General features: G+C 37.6%; 1 protein-coding gene across 1 annotated transcript in view; it reads right to left on the bottom strand.

The window, feature by feature from the left end:
- Nucleotides 1-23,973, bottom strand: part of LOC134317836 (ERC protein 2) — a 278,737-nt gene that overhangs the window by 79,727 nt on the left and 175,037 nt on the right. The window contains exon 14 of the mRNA XM_062998556.1: nucleotides 21,309-21,469. Coding sequence (XP_062854626.1) covers nucleotides 21,309-21,469 — 161 coding nt within the window. The remainder of the gene's footprint in view (nucleotides 1-21,308; nucleotides 21,470-23,973) is intronic.

Below are 23,973 nucleotides of genomic sequence, written 5' to 3'. Positions count from 1 at the left end.
CGCTGAGCAAACCGGCTATTTAAGCCAAGGGTCGTGGTGAGAGCAAAGCGCAAAGAGCTTCTCACGTGAATGCACTAAGGAGCAACAATGGTGACAAACATGAGGAACAGAGTCACCTTCTACATCTTCTTATCACCAATAGTTGAGTGATGCTTCTTGCATTAAAACAGACTTCTGTAACAACAGCACAAATGCTCGCAGGCAGCCCCGGTTCTGGACCGCTTTGCTTGGGGGGGGGGGCAGTAAAACTCAGGGGCGTCGTAGTGGGGGGAAAAGTGGGATAGAGTCACTAGGGCCCCAAATCGGGGGAGGGCGTGGAAACGTAGAAATAGAGCACCCGATATCGATCGGTGGTCCGGAAGATGCGCCTGGAATACGCAACCGAGCGCAGGATCACTAAGGGGAGGGGGGCGTGTCGGAAGACGCGCTTGGCGGGGCAAAGACACAATTTGGGGGGGCAATGCCCCCCTCAGCCCCCCCCCCCCCCCTAACGCCGGCCCTACTCGCAGGTAATCTACACGCTCCGCCATCATGTTACTATTCTTTACTTTCGTTGTGTAACGCCCACCGTTGATCACACATGCTTGGTTCTCAAAAACTGGTGGACACGCAGGTCGGTTCTCTAAAAAAAAAAAACACCAAATTTTGAAGGAACCCGAACAGAACCAGTTCAAGAACCAGAGTTCTTTTGGTGAAAAGGCGCCAAGTTAGTCTACTGGGCTGTAATCACCTGGTAAGAGATGCAGATATATCTGTGAGGCATCTTTATAAATATGGTAATTAATGTTGTTGTTCTGTATAATTTGACCCAAAGGAAGCATATAGAAATTAAACAGAAGAGCTCCAGGAACTAATAAGTCCTGAACCAATTAGGGACTGTTTCACACAGTGTCAAATGCTGCACTAAGATTCAGTAAAATCAGAACCAAAACGTTACCAGAATCTGTATTCAGCTGTACATCATTTAAACTTTTATAAGAGCTGTTTTAGTACTGTGGTGAGGTCGGAGGTGACTGAAATTTGTTAGAATAACCACTGGAGTTCATAGATTTGCAGAGTTGATTGAAAACAACTTTCGTAATGATTTAAGCTATAAAAGAAAGATTTGAGGCAGGTCTGTGGTTGTTTAACACAGAAGCATCCAGATTTCATTTTTTTTTCAAGAGAAACTTAATGGCAGCTGTTTTTACTTACTTTGGGGAAATGCATAATAGTCGTGAGCCATTAAGTACTTTCTGTAAAACATACACTACAGAGTTAAAAATCAGGTGACAATGTGTCAAAACAACATATCCTTCCAACTGCTTTCTCGAGAGTATTTTGGTCAATTGTAGCAAGCTGTGACATAATAATGAAGTTATTTCTAGGTGGATGTAGAAACAGCATTTCATAGTGTGACAGTGTGGTGTTAATGGTCACTAATAGTTTATATTTATTCTGCATTTCATTTCTCTGTGGAAATTTTGGGGCGATCTGTTTTAGGGGGATTGTAAGCTTGTCAACCATGATGAATACAGTGCGGGTGTCGATGTTACTGTTAATTGTTAATAATCTCAGAAAAAATGTAGCTGCCTGGACCTGCACAACTCAAGAGTTAAGATTACAAAGTCTTAGTTTATAGGAGTCATAGTGGATTTACAGTGTCATTTATCTCCACTTGTTTCAGCTCCTCTGAATTTCTTTTCAGTGATAATACTAGTTAATAAAGATATTTAATCACTGTACTATCCAGGTCAGGGTTGCAGTGAGTCTGAATCATTGGGCAAAAGGCAGGCAACTTCCTGGACAGGCTGCCAGTCCATCACAGGGCGCACACACACACACTTTATTTTTTTTTTTTTTGGGGGGGGGAAACCGGACACAGGGCTAACTCCATACAGAAATGACCCTGGCTACCTGGACAGGGAATCGAACCTCGGCCTTTCTTGCTGTAAGGCAACAGCGACTGCACTGTTGGTTTTCTCCAGGTGCTCTGGTTTCCTCCCAGAATTCCAAAGACATGCAGTCAAAGCAATAGGAGCTACTAAAAGTGTGTGTATGTGTGTGTCATACCCACCACAACCCTAACCAGGATAAAGCCTGATAAAACAGATAATAATCGAAGGAATGTAAACATTAGTGACCATATGTATAAAAATGCATTTAAGGAAATCTTATCTATTTTAAACTTTTGTTCTTTATGGACCTGCTTTGTGCAAAATGCCACAGTCAGCAGTGCTTTTCCCAATCTGTGTTTCCAAAACACTGTTGGAAGCTTCTAATTTATTTATTTATTTAATTTAATACATTTTGGATATGTTTGATTGTGTGTATTTAGCTACAGTAATATAAAAATCCTGAAAAGTATCCAACTAATGTAGTAAGTGTGTGTGTGCGTGTGTGTTATCATGCAAACATGTCATGTAACAGTACGCAGACCTTTTGTTTCTCTAAAAAATACAGTTGGTGTGCAATTTCTTTTAAGAAAATGCATGCATGGCATCAGTATTAGTGTGTTTGTGTGTGTGTGTGTGTGTGTGTGTGTGTGTGTGTGGAGGGTGTTTCAGGATACACCTTTACCTATCATGTCTCTAGATGAAAGACGCATACATTCACAACATGTCAGCTGTGACCGTGATGACCGCAGGAACGCACCTCCGTGACAACAAACAATTTAGTTAACTACCCTACAAACAAAAATAGACTCACATACACATACGTGTTTATTTAATTACCTTAGTGGGGTATTCCCACTAAAATGCGTTTTGTTGCTGCTAAAAAAAGTGTAATCAGTCGTCTTCTCTTTGGTGTGAGCCTTTCTGAGCTTTATATTATTTAGTTTATATTATTTAGTACATTAATCACACATGCTGTAGCAGCTAACATGTTCAAACTGCCTAAAACAGATCATCTATATCATGTTCGAATTTCTTCCTGCATTTGATATATACAGCCAAAAGTAGGTGGACACCTGACTTGGACCTTTTAATCTATGGGCATTAATATGTTATTGCCATATCTTTATAGCTACAGCAGCCTTGAATCTTCTGGAGCAGCTTTTCAAAGCATTATACAGTGTGTATGTGGGTCTGTGTGATTTCTTTAAATATTATTGGATTAAAAAAAAGACTTCAAAAGTACAAAACCTTTATGTAGGTTAATAATAATTAATGTTAATATTATTATTATCATAAAAATAATAATTATAAGTATAATATTTATAATAATATACAAAACTTCTTCTAGAAGAACAAAAATAGAAGAACTAGCTATTTCAATGCATTTATTTAATGAGTAAAATATCGGTCCTTAGTGGCTCCAGAGGATGAACGTATGAGTATGGCGCTGCTTTGGAAAACGATGTGGTGCTGGGGTTCGAATCCCAGGTAATGGGCTTATATATTTATATCTTTTTCATAATGACAATGAAATCTCTCATTTATGAACAATTGATTCATTAATGCTTTGATGGTCTTACCAAGAAAATCAAGGTAAAAATATATATTTCTTGCATTTCTTAGTTTCTTGGGATTATACCATTAACAAACAATTAATATTTTTCTTTTTACTTGTGCACACAGTATTTTAATAAGCCTCTACCAAACAGTTGAGGTGATCACAAAAATGATGCAACTTTCATTGATGATTTTTCAGCTGTAGGCTGTAATTTGACATTAAAACCATCTACCAATATTTTTAAGTTTAACATTTAAGATTATTTAACCAGTATTTATTTAACCATTATTTAAACCAGTATCATCAGCTCTGCTGTCATCGTCCCTCCACAAATCAAGCTCTAAATAAAGTTCTTGCTTTAAAAATATGACTAACTACATGCCCACCAATTATGTTTTACTGCCCCCAATAGCAAAGCAGTCCAGAACTGGGACTGTGTGTGTCTGTGTGTGAAATTACATTACTAGCAAGAAGACAATCAGGACACAAAATGACACACCACACCATTTTTTTTCTGTCTCCAAGCGTCACCTATGCCTGAACAAGAGAATGTGTACCAATTAAAAAGTACAAAAAAAACCCAGAAAATACTTCTCAACAGCATTGTTTCATGTGTTCTAGTCTGTAATATATTCTCTCCCTGTTTTTACAGGCTAGAGATTGATTTAGCCAGGTTTGTTGCTTTCAAAAGTGCAAAAACCAAATCAAGAAGCACTGATCCTTGCCCAATGCCACAAAACTTTAAAAAATTAATTTAAAAAAGAAGACTTTTCATTTAATTAGAGAGAATGTAACTTTAAACAGATTTTTTTAACTGTCCACAGTTGCTCTTAAAATAAAAGTCAAAACAGATGCAAGACTTTCAGCCTCATTTATTTTTCACTGTTTAGAATTTACTCTGCTTTATTATTCCTTTCAAATAAAAACAAATTATTGTTCTTTTAAAAACAAAACTTGGAAAAAAATTGGAATTTTAGAATACTTGACCTGCTACAGTGGGTATACACTGATCAGCCATAACATTAAAACCACTTCCTTGTTTCTACACTCACTGTCCATTTTATCAGCTTATCATATAGAAGCACTTTGTAGTTCTACCATTACTGACTGTAGTCCATCTGTTTCTCTGCATGCTTTGTTAGCCTCCTTTCATGCTGTTCTTTAATGGTCAGGACTCTCCCAGGACCACTACAGAGTAGGTATTATTTGGGTGGTGGATCATTCTCAGCACTGCAGTGACATTGACATGGTGGTGGTGTGTTAGTGTGTGTTGTGCTGGTATGAGTGGATAAGACACAGCAGTGCTGATGGAGTTTTTAAACACCTCACTGTCACTGCTGGACTGAGAATAGTCCACCAACCAAAAAAATCCAGCCAACAGCACCCTGTGACCACTGATAAAGGTCTAGAAGATGACTAACTCAAACAGCAGCAATAGATGAGCGATTGTCTATGACTTTACATCTACAAGGTGGACCAGCTAGGTAGGAGTATCTAATAGAGTGGACAGTGAGTGGACACAGTATTTAAAAATTCCAGTAGCGCTGCTGTGTCTGATCCACTCATACCAGCACAACACACACTAACACACCACCACCATGTCATTGTCACTGCAGGGCTGAGAATGATTCACCGCCTAAATAATACCTGCTCTGTGATGGTCATGGGAGAGTCCTGACCATTGAAGAACAGGTTGAAAGCAGGCTAAAAAAGTATGTAGAGAAATATATAGACTACAGTCAGTAATTGTAAAACTACAAAGTGCTCCTATATGGTAAGTGGAGCTGATAAAATGGACAGTGAGTGTAGAAACAAGGAGGTGGTTTTAATGTTATGGCTGATCGGTGTATACTTAATTTACATGCTTAGTATATCTAATATCATTATAACAACAATATAATAATATAATAACAATATAATTATAAATACATTTTTTATCATTTAAAATGTAAACACATCTGAACCAGATTTTAGATGAACATGTATGGAATTTAGAGGATTGTTAAATTTTCACTTTGCTAAGTGTAGAAACATGCAGCAAAATGTCTGATTTCTTTCGACTTTAAAGCAATGTACTGATATTTGTACTAGTCTTTGATAAATCCAAACCCCAACTAGAGCAAATTGTGTGTGTGTGTGTGTGTGTGTGTGTGTGTGTGTGTGTGTGTGTTTTACATTACAGTACTAATGTATCTATAAATCTGAGGTAGATCACTAGCTGCTTGGAAATAATTTTTGACTGATCAGCATAAGCAATTTCATTAGCCTTGTTTATTTAAAAAAAAAATAGTTTCTTCATTTTACTTAATCCAGAACTAGAAATTAATTTACCCCTCAACAATGTGCAGAAACAGATTAGAAAATATATAATATATAAAGTTGACATTTTCCAGTTCCCTAATATGTTCAGGTGTTCTATTTTAGCCACACTTATTGCTAGCAGGTGTAAAATCATGTAAAATAAATTATTTGTGTCAACAGTGTTCAGGCCTTTTCACTGTTTCAGCATGTCTGTGTCCCAGTCCACAAAGTGACGTCTATTAACACATGGTTTGGCAATTTGGTGGGGAAGAACTCCAGAGAGAATGAGAAATGGGAAGATTTTTTACACACATGAACTTTTGAAAGTCTTTCCAGAAGAATTGAGTTATAGTTACAAATTGAAAGATGTTACTTTAAATAATTGCCCTTGAACAGACATTTGAACAGGTGTCTGTAGCCATACCTCATATGGTAACCCCTAAATGTGAACATTCACTGAGTACAAAGTACAAAAACCTTTATAACGTGAAACCGTTGTGGTTCAAGGGTCAAAACTGTTAAAATAAAAAAGCAAAATATGACCTCTACCATATTCTAAGAGCAAGTATGCAGAGCAAAAACGATACAGATGGAGAACTTAAAGATTTACACTTAAAGGAAGGAAACATGAAGTGATGGATTGAGGGGAAATCCAATGAAGAAGACCATATGAGCCAGGGGCCCACAAACAACCACATATGCTAAGAATAGAGACATCAAGCGGCACTCAGGAACTGCCTGTAAGAGCACGACAGTACAGTGAGTAAAAAAGAATAAGTGGGAGGGACCACTGCTGTATGAACATACTTGTATGTTTTTCTTTTCATTGTGATCTTTTCAATACCAACTGTTATCTTCAAATAAACTAGCGCATGTACAATGATTAAGTTTGCACATTTTTTACATGAACTAGTGATATGCATACCTGATCTACCGGTCACAAATAGGCTCTTCTTTATAACAAAAAAGTCAGTCCGTACAAACATTCTTTGTAGAAGCTAAAACTGTACTCATACACCTTTTATTAGTAAGTTTGACTATTGATGCCATGCCTTATTGATAACAAAGCATAAAAAAGTTTCCATAGACAAACATTAGCAGTAGAATGGACCCTAGTAAAGGACCTTGCTTTTTACATGGCCTTATTAATGTCTACACTAATTCCAAAAAATTTAAACAGGATGTTTGAGCCACATTTATTCAGGATCAGGCTCATTTTCTGTTCCAGCATGACCCAGTACAAAAAGTGAGGTGCTGCACTTAACTAAACACTACTGAACATGTGTGGGATTAATTGGAACATTGAAGAAGCTTCCCGTCTAACATTAGTTCTCAACCTCAAAAATAAATTTCTGCCCGACCCATAACAGCCTCTGGCATAAAGCACCTGGTTTCAAAATGAACGTCCAACAAGATCAAGATGTCTGCATACTTTCCGGCTTTATTGTGTGTGTGTGTGTGTGTGTGTTCAATGAATGTTTATTAAAACAAATAAATGGTAGTTGCAGCAGAAAGGCTTGAATTGGGTTTTTAAGATTATCTCACTGTAAACTCTTGCTCACCACCTAGCAAAAGCACACTTGCATTTATAATGAGGGCCCTAGGGTATGAAGACATTTCGTAAAAACTGCACTCCCTGGAAAAGTTTTCTATATTATTCCTTCAGAAGGTACAAACCCCATTTCAAAAACAGTTGGGACATTGTGTAAAATGCACTAAAAAGAAGAATCTGTCATTTGTTACTTCTCTTGATTGTTATTTAACTGAAAAAGTTGAAAGAAAAAAAATCCAGTGTTTTACTGATTAATTTCATTGTATTTTGTAAATAGAAACACATTCACAATTTGATGCCTGCAACACACACAGAAATGTTAAAGTAAAGTTAAAATGTTATAGAATATTTAATTTACAGCATTTACTACAATCTGGTGAACTGGTAACAGGTAAGGGATTTACTGTGTATAAAAGAAGGTTCTATCAAAGGATCACCCTTTACAAGCAATAACTGTTTGTCCCAAACTTCAGGATATAATTGCCAATCAGTTCAAAAAGAACATTTCTCAATAGAATTGTGAATAATTAAATTTTTCACCTCATTATATTATAAAAAAGTAGGGGAATCTCAGTTGAGATATCATTGTGTGTATGGCAAGCCTGAAACCATTGTTGAATGTGCATGACCTTTGAGCTCTCTGATGGCACTGCATGAGAAACATCATGCTACTATGATAAATATAGCCACAATGGCTCGTGAGTACTTCAGAAAACCATTGTCACCAAGCCCATCAAGAAATGCAACCTGAAACTCTGTTACACAAAGACAAAGCTGTACATCAATTCTATGTAGAAATATTTTTGAGTTCTCTGTCCATCAGGTGGTCCAAGAGGCAGTAGAAATGTGTGCTGTGGTCAGCTGTGTCCATGGTTCAGCTACAGGTTATCTGCCAAAGATGAAAACAACCACCCAGACTGTCATCAGTAAAAAATGCAAAAGTCAACATCTGTCATAGCAGGGGGTTGAATTGCATATGTGTGAGGGAACCATTGAGGCAGAGGTGTATTTTAGAATTTAAGAGACACATGCTGCCATCAAGGCAAAGTAATTGCCTGGAAAGTCCATGATTATGTTAGCTAGACAATGCCAGGCCTAATTCTACAACAGCAAGGATTAATAGACACAATGCATGTGCATGCTTGACTGGCCTGCCTGCTGTCCAGATCTGTTCCCTGTTGTGCAGCATGAAAAGGAAAATCAGATGTGTTTTTCTGTACAAAATCCATTGAAGCCAATCAGTTTCACAATATTATGTATGGTACATGGTGAAAGACCAATATTACTTGCAATCTTGCATTGAGAATGTTCTTTTTTAGAACTGAATGACATTTATATTATTTGGAACATAGTGGCATTAAATTCTAAATGTATTTATATTTACAAACTACAATGAAGTTGATCAGTGAAAGCACAGATTCTTCTTTTTATTGCATTTTACAAAATGTAACAGATTTTGGGAGGCCATCATGCAGGAGTGAAACAGTGACTCATCTTAATCATTGTAAACTGGAACAGTTGCAATACTTTAGAAAATCCCAGGAAGGACATGACTCCTTTAAATTCATTCGGAAATAGAGGGGAAAAGAAAAGGAGTTCTCAGAAAAGCATGGGATAAACTGCATCAACGTGGCTTCATGAAACTGTTGCCTAAAGCTGCATGATTTTAAATTAAAAATATCCATGAATACACTCACTAGTGCACTAGTGGAACTCTCCAGAGATATCAAGTCTTTAACTTCATCATCATTTAGTTAGGTCTGTGTGTTTGTGTTATGCAGACTAAGAAAATGTAGATCAAATCTGTTGCTACTGTCCAGTAAAATTTATTGTTCATAAAATTACAGCCAAGAATGTTTCCAGGGAAAATGCTCAGTGTATGAAGAGAAATGGAAACCCTCCACATTCTATTCAGTAAGGAATTTAGTTAGCGATTACAAACCATCAGTGGATCCATTATGGTTTTGGGTTTCCTTCTAGGTCTTCTTTAAACGTACGGCTTTTCTCTTTGACAAATAGCTTTGTTAGATGTTAAAAGTAAGCACTTCCAACACAAAAAGCTTCATGAAGTAATCACAGTAAAATATTAATAAGGTAAGTTAAAGCTAAAAATACATCTTAATTTCCTGCATAGGCTCCCTAAATGTAAACACTTGTTATCATCAAAGAATGTCCTTGACAGACAAAAAAATTAAATATAGTGACTAAAGGTGAGGATCAAGGTAACATGTAATAACTCTTATATAACAACTTGGTTCCCAGGATCTGTGTTCTTCATTTCTGGTAACTGTCTGTAGGTAGTTTAGCATATCCAGGAAGCTTTTCTTTATCTTTCCTCTTACCTTTCAAACATTTGTAAAAGGTCAATTTTCCTCAAAAAAGTAAATAAGCATGTATGTTGATCTGCAATGGATTGGCAGTCGATCTTTACATTTTTTACATATACTACAGCCTTCATTTACTAGATCTTTCCATAAGACCTATAAGACAGTTGTATTATGCAGTGTTCACCACCACAATCAACAAAACACCCAGAAACTTCTTATTTGTTTTTGTTTTTCAGGAAGCCATTCTGTTGGCACATAATGGTCCAATGCCCTACTAAGACAGTACAGTGGTACCTTGAAACTTGACGTCAACTGGTCTGGGATTGGACAAGTTTCAAGGTATTTTTCCCATAAGGGAACTGCATATATTTTAGGCTAACGTAAAATAGTGGGATTGTTTTTGACACTTATACACTGAAATAAACACAAATATAATATAAAAACACTGAAATACAATTGAAAGCCCAATATCAAACCAAACCAAACCAAATCAATAAAAATACATTAAAACCTGCACTTTACTACTTTACTGTTTTCTTATGCTTCTTAATTATGGGGATGCTTGATCTTGAAATACTGTATTCCTTAGCCATTTCAGTAAAGGTGCATTCACATGAGAAGCGGCAAAATCGCTATGGAGTGCAACGGTGCACAAAGCTTAACGTGACTTATTTTACTAAAACAATGAGCAAGGAATTTTATTAGTGGAGAGATAAAATTATGAGCAGTAATAATTAAGCAGCTTTTTTTTAACATTAACTTTTTAGACTCTCTCGGAAAAGACGATTCCTACAATTTCTCAGCACCCTGAGCTATAACACAAGTTTAAAAGTGAAACAGTGAGGAAAACACAGCTAAACATAGATGTATGTGGACTTGACGGTTATTCCACACAAATGCATATTTGTCTCATATTCGCACTTTGATGATGTTTTACCACACCGTTAAGGCCAAGTGCTGAACAAAGTGGCAGTCGCACACACGTTGGGTTTAAGAAACGTTGGGTTTAAGGGTACTAACTTCTTGATGAAGGGCGTCGAGTTTCAAAGATTTTGAGTTTAGGGGACGTCGAGTTACAAGGTACCACTGCCATACCAAAAAAATTATTTTTAAATATAACAAATTAACATGGATTTAAATATAAATGTATTGGTTATAAGAAATGTATAAACATAACTTTATACATATAGCAGGCTTGCAGTAGAAGGTGTTTTATGTCTGTGTGTGTGAGTGTGTGAGTGTGTGTGTGTGTGTGTGTGTGTGTGTGTGTGTGTATCTGGACGATAGAAAGATGTGAAGAAAGATATACAGGACTTTTCTGGCAGTGCAGAGCTGCTTTCTACAAAGTCAGACATAGACACTGCAGACATATTTCAAATTTCACCTAGCAAAAGAAAAGTCTCTGTGCCAACATTATTTAGTCTCCTGAATGTGCATTTGTGTCCAAAATGCTCTATAATTCTACTCACTATCTGTCGTTTATGAATAGACCATTTCTAAAATGCCCTGACTAATAAACATGCATATCAAAATTGAAATTAGTGAGCTTATCTATTTCAGATACACCTGGCAGAGCTTAGTAGCTTATGACTTGGCAATGACATTGGCGATGCCACCTTTCCAACATATCAATTCAATACAAGTTCCTTGTATTACTACTTACTGCAACCATTAAAGCACAAATCAGGGTTGTAGAAAGAATTTAATCTTGAAATTTCGCACATCTGGATTAAGACTAAGAATGCACCCTGACTGGACTGTTAAACCCAGAATACAAAAATATAGATAAACAAAAAACTATACAGGTTATTAATACAGGTTAAGTGTTTTATTTCTCTTGTGTGATGTCACAATCAAGACATTATTGGCTGAATATTAAAAAATGTGAGCCAGCAGTAAATAATTCAGCTGTGAATTAGCATTTTATCTATGAATAAACTCCAATTTGCGAATTACAACTCTGCATCAACAGACATGTCCTCTGGTATTAATGAGTCTTGGCCACCCATCAACCTGTCAGCAGTTTGTGGCTTGTCTCTCCTCAGACCACTATTGGTGATTATTCATGTCTGCCTGTTAGCCCTCCTTACTGTTCCAGTCAAACTTCAATCTAGCTGTCAGACCATAATAATTTGGCCCTTATTAAAGTAAACCAGATCTTTAAGCCTGATCACATCTGCTGGATTTCTGCATGTGTACAATACGTAACTACCATCAATCCAATGGTTATCTCTGACCGTAACATGCACAGTTGTTGTAAAATGCATGTGTCTTGCCTCCTCTGTTGTCCCAGAGTGACAAAAAAAAATTCAGCCTGCAAAGGACTCAAGTTTGACTCAAGGTGAACAGTGTGAGTGATTTGGCAACCAAGACTGGCTATTTTGTGCATCAAGGAACTGGCTTTGCTCCGTGTGCTTAATACTGCACAGCCATCCGAGAGTTTTGCCAGCACACCTCACCTGGTATAGTCCAGTAGGTCACTCTCTCTCTCTTTGATTCTGTTTAATTTCATTACCAATAAGTGCACCTGCACCATATGATGGACATTGTCTACCACTCATTGCTATATGAAAATTACATGCAGTTTACTCTAGAACCTAAACCAACTAAGAGAGAGAGAGAGTGTGTACGGTTTTTATTATCACAGCTTATATGTTGGAAACAACATATCAGCTGCCAGGGATTACTAGTAGCCCTATCATGTCTCTGTCTGCCGTTGCTCTGCTGCAGCCTGTTCCAACTGAGGAAGTTGCTCTGTCACTGCCTGTTCCAGCCCCAAACGTGGCTCCGCTGCTGCCTGTTTTAGCCAAGAACGCCTCTCCGCTTCTCTCTGTTCCAGCCGAGGATGTCGCTTTGTTCCTGTGTGTTCCTGCTGAGGACATCGCTTAGCCATGGTTGGTTTCTGAGAAGAACATTGTTCAGCCTCTGAGTTTGTTGACGATGTCATTGTGCCACAGTAGGTATATGCTGAGGACGTTGTTCCTTCTCAGTCTGAGTTTGTTGACGACATCATTGTGCCAAAGTAGGTATATGCTGAGGACGTTGTTCCTCCTCCACCTGAGTTTGTCAATGACATATGCTGAGGACGTGTCTGCTGAGAACTTTTTTTCCACCTCTGTCCAAGTTCAAGGATGACTTCGCTCTGCTACAGTCAATTTCTGACAAGACTGGTTAACAGTCCGTGTGCTGTCGGGTCTGTTAAATATGTTCTATGTTACATGTCATACATGTGTAATTGTCTGTACTATTATGTGTATTGTTTGTACTACTATGTGAACTGTTGTGTGTATCATTGAGTGTATCACCAAAGCAAATTCCTCGTATGTGTAACATACCTGGCGAAATAAAGTGATTCTGATTCTGATGTTACTTCTCCTAGCTGGCCCCACACATCAGTGGAGACATTCTCCCTGTTAAGGATGAGGGAAGGGGGTTCTGTAATATCTTCCCAGTCTCCCCTTTTCTGCCTTCATATCAATGACAGTACTTTGTGTGTGATCTATTTGTTTTGTTTATATTCCCCCGCCCTGTCTATGCCCTTGATATTTGATTGGTCATTATTATTGTCTACACCTGTTTCCTATTGTCTTGATGACTACTTTGTGTATATGTACCCCTGTTTGTTCCTTTTATCCTGACCAAATATTGCTATTCTCCTAGGCATACAAAGCACATTTTTCTCAAGTATTGTGTTACAGTACTAGTGTCTGTTATCTTGTCTTGTTTCAGATCTGTGTATTCTAGTCATGTGTTTATAGTGAGCCTTGTAGTTCAGTAATGTGTATCTTGTAATATTATTGTGCTTTTGTTTAGTTCCCTGTTTTATGTTTCCCTGAGTTCTCTTACAACAGAAATATATAGAATTAACTAAATAATAATGCTCAGTGCTTCTTACATTAATTTTGACTTTTTTTTCTTGCAGACAATATGAACTTGTGGCACTGAGTTCTAAAAGCTCTGAGTCATCTGTGACGGACTATTACACAGTGGTAACATGTATTGGACATGAACAGTAGGTAAAAGTATGTACACACCCCTCCAAATTATTCATTATAAGTGTCTGTCACACTTATTGCTAAAAGTTGAATAGAATGTATTAAATAAAATACATTATATAATTCTATAGAACTTTGTGGCAACAGTTTGGCAAATGTTCTTTCCAGTTCCAGCTGATTGAGCCCCTGTGTCCTAATCAAGGTCTGTAAAGACAGGGTTTGACAAGCGTGGGAGTTTCTACATTTATTTTTGTAACTGCTTATTTGACTAAAAGCCAGGCCCTGTTGTCTAACATCAGTGCCTGACATCACAAATGCTTTTCTCACTAAATGGGCACAACTGGAATATCTGCAAATTTAATTCAATATAAATGTATTTTCACATAAAATGTCCAATAATATCAATTTGTTGTTCATATACTTTAAATACATAATTTATTCTTGGTTATTTTTAATTTATATTTAGGGGTTGCCACAGCCAACCTGGTCTGCATACCTTGATGCTTTTCCTGACACGACCCTCCTATTTTTAGCGCCACCCAAGCACACTATGTACTGCATTTACTGAGCATTTATTTATTTATTCAATAATAAATCACTTCTTCAGTAAAATAAGTTATGCTATATTTAGAATTAATGTTTTGTATGTTTATCTTTAACAGCTGTTGTTCGCACAAACCAGCCCGATAATTACTTAGCAATGGTACTAGGTAAATTGTTGTGTCTTTTCTCAGCAATTCCAACCTGAAATGCTTTTACACATAGTGCCAACCCTGTAAATTGATTGCCAATACCAGGCTATACACAATACCAAGTGTGAAATGTGTCTACCAGGTTAGGTATTATATTTGACTGTCCACATTTTTTGACTGTGTATCAATATGTATAATATAGATGAATCATTCTGCTCTTGGGAGTCTTAAAACCTGTTGAACTGTTGTTGTGCTGTGAGTCCTTTATGTTCAGCTGTGTTCTAGAGCCAAAATTGGTTTTGGGATCAAAACACTCACACAAATTAGTATCTCAATTCTCTGTGAAACTTTCCAAATACCACAATCCTAAACACTGTGGTACTGTGCAAGTTCTATAAGAGAATGATGGAGGGAGAGGTGGGGGAGAAGGAGTCAGATCAGGAGAGAGGGCACAGTTGGAGACAAGGGCGCCCTTAGCTTTGCCATCTGAATCCACTTACATGTAAATTGGTTGTCTGTCTGAATTAAGGGGAGCTTTGTGAGGGCAGCTCTGCCAGCCTGTCACTTCATGGGGAACAAAATCCTTTTCTCACTTTCTGTCTCACATTGAATCAGTAGTATAATTACTCAGCTATTTGAATACCAAGAAGAATAAATATATATACCAGGAATGTTCTTAAATTCTTAAGTCATGGAGTAAGATGTAGTTGGAAAGACCAAACAGACTCGTCTGCGATTCCCTTCTGGTGGAAGGTTGTGTAATATGTGACCTTCTCTTAGCGCTGTTCACTCCTGTAGTGTGCAAACCACAACTAGTACAACTACTGCTGGGAAGACATGCTGAATCAGCACAAATCAAATACATTCTGGAAATAGTGTCTTTAATCTGAATCCTTTGCTTTTTATTTTTTTAATTTTTTTTTTTAAATAAAATTAGAGTTACATAACTGGAGTCAAATAGTTTTATGTAATCTAACAAACAATGTAATTTGTTGTTATGTAATTTTTAAACATCTGAAATGCAACAAGGCAAACTTATAATATCAAACAGACAAGACAACACCATGCTCAGATGCTCAGAAAGTTCAGAAAGCAAAAGCCTCCACAGCAGCTGAAAAGTTAATCAGTTGTGTAGCAAATCACATCATAGACACAGCCTAGTATCAGTTTATGGGCACTGTAAAGCAGACTTGATTGTGCAGAGTGACTGTGTTCCAGTGGCTTCTAATTCTTTTTTGTGTGTGTGTGTGTGTTTCCTTTTAGACAAATTTACTCTAAAATGACAGGTGCAATCAAACTAGCCTTATTTAAATGGGCACAGAGAAGTAACCAGATGTATCCAATCATTATTAGCAGTAAACAATTAGAAAAACATTAAGATGTGATATAGGCCAATTTCAAACCTTCATTTAGCTTTAAAGAAACTATTCCAAACAATCATGCTCTTATCTGCACATAAATAATATTTCTAATAATATTAATAATAAATAATATTAATGCTGCACACATTACAAAGGCATGGCTGTGGATATAGATAGACACAGATAGAATGTGTGGACGATTTTGATAACGCAACAATGACAACCCTGTACTGTTCCACCTCTTAAAATGTGTTTGCAGGAAGAATGGGACAAAATAAAACTTAAAACACTGCTTTTTTCATTGTTTGGTGCCAAAATGTCTTTGTAAATATTCTGAGAAGAAACAGTAACATTACAAGGAGGTAAATGCTTTACCGTCCCAACTTTTTTGGAATGTGTAGCAGACCTGAAATGCAGGGATGAATGTAAACCGATCAGCCATAACATTAAAACCACCTCCTTGTTTCTACACTCGCTGTCCATTTTATCAGCTCCACTTTCCATATAGGAGCACTTTGTATTTCTACAATTACTGACTGTAGTCCATCTGTTTCTCTACATACTGTTTTAGCCTGCTTTCACCCTGTTCTATAATGGTCAGGACCCCCACAGGACCACTACAGAGCAGGTATTATTTAAGTGGTGGATCATTCTCAGCACTGCAGTGACAATGACATGGTGGTGGTGTGTTAGTGTGTTGTGCTGGTATAAGTGGTTCAAACACAGCAGTGCTGCTGGAGTTTTTAAATACCGTGTCCACTCACTGTCCACTCTATTAGACACTCCTACCTAGTTGGTCCACCTTGTAGATGTAAAGTCGGAGATGATCGCTCATCTATTGCTGCTGTTTGAGTTGGTCATCTTCGAGACCTTCATCAGTGGTCACAGGACGCTGCCCACAGGGCACTGTTGGCTGGATATCTTTTTGGTTGGTGAACTATTCTCAGTCCAGCAGTAACAGTGAAGTGTTCAAAATCAGCACTGCTGTGTCTTATCCACTCATACCAGCACAACACACACTAACACACTAACACCATGTCAGTGTCACTGCAGTGCTGGGAATGATCCACCACCCAAATAATACCTGCTCTGGTGGTTCTGGGAGAGTCCTGACCATTGAAGAACAGCATGAAAGGGGGCTAACAAAGCATGCAGAGAAACTGATGGACTACAATTAGTAATTGTAAAACTACAAAGTGCTTCTATATGGTAAGTGGAGCTGATAAAACAAACAGTGAGTGTAGAAACAAGGAGGTGGTTTTAATGTTATGGCTGATCGGTGTATATTAACAAATGAAATAAAGTTAGTTAGGGGTCCTTCTTGGTTTTCTTTTTTCTCAACCATTTGAACAAGAGATGTTAGTCGCAGTCCTGTGGGCCTTAGACATCTTGTCATTAAGCTCTTTAAATAAGGTCTTGTAACCTTTCTATTAAGCATGCTTAGCTAGTTCCTATTCTCCTCTGACCACTCTCTGCTTTGTTCTGTTTGCTGGGGCATAAAACAGCAACATGAATAATTTCCTCCTTTTAAACTGAACTGGCTGTATGAGTAATTATAATGTATAATTAAATAATTATAATTAAAAACACATGTAGAACTAAATTAATTGAAACAGCCTGCCTTTATTAATTCATTCATTCATTTATTTAGTTTTAACACCGCTTTATCCTTGTCAGAGTCACAGTGGGTCCGATGGGCAAGAGGCCGGAAACACCCCAGAGAGATCGCCAGTCCATCACAGTGCAGACACACACACAAACACACACTTAAAGCAGTTTCTAGTAGCATGTCTTTGGATGGTCGGACGGAAACTCACACGGACACAGGAAGAACATGCAAGCTCCACACAGACAGAACCCTGGCCACCAGGCCTGAGAATCGCACTCAGACCCTTCTTGCTGTAAGGCGACAGTGCTACCCACTGTGCCACGCTTTAAATTATCAACACACAATTATTTTTACAAGTTTCAAGGGGTACGAATGAACTTGTCCAGGTATGTTAGAATGTTGCTGTTCCAGTGCAAAGCAAATATATACAATAGATGCTAAAATAGATGCTTTAATTTGAATACTTCTGGTAGTGGTTTATGTAAAAAAAATGCAAGGGCACAAATACTTTGTCACTGTACAGGTCCTTCTCAAAAAATTAGCATATTGTGATAAAGTTCATTATTTTCCATAATGTAATGATAAAAATTAAACTTTCATATATTTTAGATTCATTGCACACCAACTGAAATATTTCAGGTCTTTTATTGTTTTAATACTGATGATTTTGGCATACAGCTCATGAAAACCCAAAATTCCTATCTCAAAAAATTAGCATATTTCATCCGACCAATAAAAGAAAAGTGTTTTTAATACAAAAAAAGTCAACCTTCAAATAATTATGTTCAGTTATGCACTCAATACTTGGTCGGGAATCCTTTTGCAGAAATGACTGCTTCAATGCGGCGTGGCATGGAGGCAATCAGCCTGTGGCACTGCTGAGGTGTTATGGAGGCCCAGGATGCTTCGATAGCGGCCTTAAGCTCATCCAGAGTGTTGGGTCTTGTGTCTCTCAACTTTCTCTTCACAATATCCCACAGATTCTCTATGGGGTTTAGGTCAGGAGAGTTGGCAGGCCAATCGAGCACAGTAATACCATGGTCAGTAAACCATTCACCAGTGGTTTTGGCACTGTGAGCAGGTGCCAGGTCGTGCTGAAAAATGAAATCTTCATCTCCATAAAGCTTTTCAGCAGATGGAAGCATGAAGTGCTCCAAAATCTCCTGATAGCTAGCTGCATTGACCCTGCCCTTGATAAAACACAGTGGACCAACACCAGCAGCTGACATGGCACCCCAGACCATCACTGACTGTGGGTACTTGACACTGGACTTCAGGCATTTTGGCATTTCCTTCTCCCCAGTCTTCCTCCAGACTCTGGCACCTTGATTTCCGAATGACATGCAAAATTTGCTTTCATCCGAAAACAGTACTTTGGACCACTGAGCAACAGTCCAGTGCTGCTGTTTCTGGTTCAAAAGTGGCTTGACCTGGGGAATGCGGCACCTGTAGCCCATTTCCTGCACACGCCTGTGCACGGTGGCTCTGGATGTTTCTACTCCAGACTCAGTCCACTGCTTCCGCAGGTCCCCCAAGGTCTGGAATCGGCCCTTCTCCACAATCTTCCTCAGGGTCCGGTCACCTCTTCTCGTTGTGCAGCGTTTTCTGCCACACTTTTTCCTTCCCACAGACTTCCCACTGAGGTGCCTTGATACAGCACTCTGGGAACAGCCTATTCGTTCAGAAATTTCTTTCTGTGTCTTACCCTCTTGCTTGAGGGTGTCAATGATGGCCTTCTGGACAGCAGTCAGGTCGGCAGTCTTACCCATGATTGCAGTTTTGAGTAATGAACCAGGCTGGGAGTTTTTAAAAGCCTCAGGAATCTTTTGCAGGTGTTTAGAGTTAATTCGTTGATTCAGATGATTAGGTTAATAGCTCGTTTAGAGAACCTTTTCATGATATGCTAATTTTTTGAGATAGGAATTTTGGGTTTTCATGAGCTGTATGCCAAAATCATCAGTATTAAAACAATAAAAGACCTGAAATATTTCAGTTGGTGTGCAATGAATCTAAAATATATGAAAGTTTAATTTTTATCATTACATTATGGAAAATAATGAACTTTATCACAATATGCTAATTTTTTGAGAAGGACCTGTATACTGACCTGGATTCCTACTAACTTAGCTTTAGAAACCATTAAGTAAGTTATGTCTGAAAGTGCAAAATCATTTACAATAATATTTTTCTACCAAATCAACCAAATCAGTCTCCAGAACAACAAATCAACAGTTTCATACCACAGAAAAAAAAAAAAAAAACATTGCATATGCTACTCTAAGGTCACAAAGCACTTTAGTCATTTATAGCAGTGTTTCTCAACCTTTTTTCAGTCACGGCACCCTTTAAAAGTATGCAAAATCTCAAGTCACCCCAGTTTAAAATGTATTAAAAAACTTACACTCTGCATCCCTCGGACTGCTAACACACACGGACACCCACCATAAGGTGTCATTTAGGGAGGGAGGGGTAAACGTGACTTACTTTTAATGGGAAACCTGAGCCTGGGATGATGCACACAATTGCCCTATTCTGGCAGGGATGGATGAGAGGCAGACTCGGAGCTCCTGGTCCAGAGCCCTCAGTCGCCCCCTGTACTTGTTCTTGATGCAAGTTACGCTCGAAAAGCTCAGTTCGCGCAATGAACGAATCAGATTTACCATAATTAAACAAGTTTATAGTTTATTTCTCATATATAATTATTTGTCATTATACTAAGAGCACTGCTTCTTTTCTGCATGTTCTCTCTGTAGCTCGGTTACGGCTCTCTCAACTCAAACTCAAAAGAAGATTTATTTGCATGACAAATAAAGACATTCGTATTGCCAAAGCAAGTTAGAGAGAAATAATAAAAATAACAGTAAGAAAGAACAAATATATACAAAACAGCACTTTGGATGTAAATGTGCTTTATAAAGAAATTACTTACTTACTAAAACAGTTACAAGTGCAAAAAAATATTATATTAATAAAAACAGTGCAAAATAATAACAAAATTATAATATTTGCAGTAACGATCAGTCTCTCTCTCTCTCTCTCTCTCTCTCTCTGTGTGTGCGCACATTAACTGATTGTTATTACTACCTCATTAATGTAAATATTATAATTTTTATTGTTAATATTTTGCACTGTTTTTATTATTATTTTATTATATTTTATATTTTTGCACATGTAACTGTTTTGTATATATTTGTTCTTTCTTACTGTTATTTTTATTATTTCTCTGTAACTTGCTTTGGCAATACGAATGTCCTTATTTGGCATGCCAATAAAGCTTCTTTTGAGTTTTTGTGTGTGTGTGTGTGTGTGTGTGTGTGTCTCGCTCGCTCGTTTTTGGATTTGAATTTCGACAATAAACAGCTCTTATTATGACTGATTAATTCCCTTCACTGATGGAAGCGGAATGGGTGGATTACAGTCGATAAGAATTGTGCAGAAATTAAAAGATATACATATATAGCGGCTTCCAGAGGCGCGACTCGGTTCCTTTTGTTCATTTTAAAGAGCCGTTCAATAGAATCGGATCGTTCGCGAACGACTCATCACTTTTAGAATATTTTTGACGGCACCCCTGACGAAGCCAGACGGCACCCCGGTTGAGAAAGGCTGATTTATATAATAGGCAATACAGCTTCATTATGTATTCAGTAGTAATACTACAACTAATCCTACTGGGTAGACAGACTGAATCAGAAATAAGCAAATGCTCAATGGAGATCAATTTTTAATTTAATCCTTATGATTTTCCTTATAAACTTAAAGTTACATAATTGGACTTGAGTATTTACTTTTTAAACATGTTTAAGCAGTCAAACAGAGACGGGTGCATAGCTGTGAATTTGACAGGGGTTGCAAACCATCAACGACTCATTTATAATTTCAAACAGACCAGCCACAAACCATGTTCAGATGTTTAGGAAATCCAAAAAATAAAAACATCTTTAGCTGATATTAAAAGTTCATGCAACTCTTTCCACAGCACAGCATGTGATGCAGCTCCTTAATGATCTGCTATACACAGAGTAAATGTACTTACTTCATTTCTAGGATTTCCTCTAGTTGTTTCCGACGCTCCTGTTGCATGTTACTCAGGTGACTGTCCCTTTCAGCAAGAGAGTTTTGAGTAGAGAACAGTCGCTGCTTGGTCACATCCAGCTCCTGTCTCGTCTTCTCCAAGGAAGCCATCAGCTCCTCCAACTAAAACAGAAGATGAATAAATAAGTATAGTTAGGATTGTTGGTAGCTTTAAGAGGTCTGTGGTAAAGAACAATTTACTTTTTACAGCATTATGGTTCAATTTCAGCACATTATTATCCCAAGGTTCAGTCTCTTTGATGGAATCAAACCATTAGGTCATGTGAATACCATACTTCACAATGTTTATTTTATCTTTATATTAAGTGAATGTTTTCAACTGTTTTCATCAACTAACATAATTCTGTAAATATAAACAATTTTAGAATTAGATGACTGCAACACACTCAAAAATGCTGGGACAAAGTGTTACATCCACTTTTATAGGATACAAATTTTAAAAGAGGAATTTTTGCCCGTTTTTGTTTGATAAAAGAGTTATCAACAGTCTGTGGTAGCTGTTGTCTGATTGTCCTTTTTGAGTGTGTTGCAGGCATCAAATTATTATTATTATTATTATTATTATTTTTACAACCCAAAATCAGAAAAAGTTGGAACAGTATGGAAAATGTGGTGTTCCTTACATATAAACCCAAAATATTTCATGTTTTATCTGCTCAACTTCATTTCATTTGTTAATATACCGTTATATACTTCTGTAAGTCGCTTTGGATAAGAGCGTCTGCTAAATGCCGAAAATGTAAATATACCTCTGTTTCTGCATTTCAAGCCTGCAACACATTCCAAAAAAGTTGGGACGGGGGCAATTTATGGCTAGTAATGAGGTGAAAAAACTGAATAATGATGTCATTCTAAACAGGTGATGTCAACAGGTGATTGTAATCATGGTTTGGTACAAAAGAGTCTTTGATGAGCAAAGATGACCAGAGGATCTCCAGTTTGTCAACAAATGTGTGAGAAAGTTAATAAAATGTCTAAAAACAATGTACCTCAATGAAAGATTAGAGGGGATTTGCATATTTCTCCCTCTACAGTGCATAATATAATTAAACGATTCAAGGAATCGGGACGAATTTCAGTGCGTAAAGCCCAAAGGCGCAAGCTTAAGCTGAACAGCAGTGATCTTCGATCCCTCAGACGGCACTGCATTAAGAACCCCTACTCAACAATAGCTGACATAAGGCAAACCTTTGTCAAGCACTACAATACGGAGTTACATGCACAAATGCCACTTAAAGCTTTAATGTGCAAAAAAGAAGCCTTATGTTAACCATGTCCAGAAGCGGCGTCAACTTCTCTGGGCTCTGAGGCATCTAGGACAGACCATCACACAGTGGAAATGTGTATTGTGGTCAGATGAATCAGCTTTCCATGTCTTTTTTTGGAAAAAATGGACGCCGTGTGCTCCGAAACAAAGACGAAAAGGACTATCCAGACTGTTATTAGCAACAAGTCCAAAGGGCACGGTCTGTCATGGTATGGTGCTGTGTCAGTGCACTTGGCAAAAGTCATTTACACTTCTGTGATGGCAGCATTACTGCAGAAAAGTACATTGAGATCTTAGAGCAACATATGCTGCCTTCAAGACGTCATCTTTTCGGCCATTTAACTCATCAGGAAGGCATGCGCCAGCATGCACTGCATTGTTTTGCAGCATAGCACATACAACAATGATGGCACATTTGCATTCTGGTGAAAACCAAAGCTATTAAAAATCTCTGAACTAAGGAGCTTTATCTTTATTACATCAAAAATTAAGGACTGAGCCAGTAAAAATACATAAAATACATTAAATAATGTGTGAGTCATATCGGCCAGTGAGCTTGCTCTGCTGCAATTCTAAGATTTTAACCAAGTTTTTGCTAGCACATTGGAATTAGTTATGTATACAGTGATGCATCCAGACCAGGCTGACTTTATTATGAGGGCAGCAGCTTTTTAGTAACTTGTGCTGGCTGTTTAATGCTCTCTATTCTCCTGAAACTCCACCTACAGCAGGTCCTGCTCTTCTTAGACGAACACAAAGCATTTAACCGGATTGAGTATAAATATCTTTTCACAACTTCAGAGAGGTTTGGTTTTGAACCCACCTTCTGTTCTTGGATAAAGGTCTTATACACTACACCCCAGACCAATAAAGTTATTTCCCATTTTTTCCCTGTACGTAGAGGGCCTAGACAAGGCTGTCCATTGAGTCCTGTTTAATTTAAATTTGCCATCAAAAGTGGGGCCAGGGACCACACTGGTATTGTTAGAAGGCAGTCAAACACACAAACTATATGTTTCTATATGTGAACGACCATATGCTCTATCTGTCTAACCCCAAGATCTATTCCTAAAGCATTAGAAATTATTTTTACTCTTGTAAGATCTAAAATCTCTCATTCATTACAAAATCTTTTTTTATAGGGAGATAAAAAAGTCAATATCTGTCTTTGTCTGGAGAAAGTTATATTATAATATTCTGGGCAGATAATATTCACTATGAAGTATAGTTTGTGAATGTTATATATAAAGTATGACATGTGCATGACATGAGTAGATTGTATTATGCCATTTGAATGATTGTTTCCCTGTCACTTAAACACATTAAAGAGGCAAGGATT

The sequence above is a fragment of the Trichomycterus rosablanca genome, chromosome 7 (assembly GCF_030014385.1).
Source record: "Trichomycterus rosablanca isolate fTriRos1 chromosome 7, fTriRos1.hap1, whole genome shotgun sequence".
Classification (NCBI taxonomy): domain Eukaryota; kingdom Metazoa; phylum Chordata; class Actinopteri; order Siluriformes; family Trichomycteridae; genus Trichomycterus; species Trichomycterus rosablanca.
Note: the sequence above shows the minus strand (reverse complement) of the source record. Positions and strands in the feature narration are given on the sequence as shown.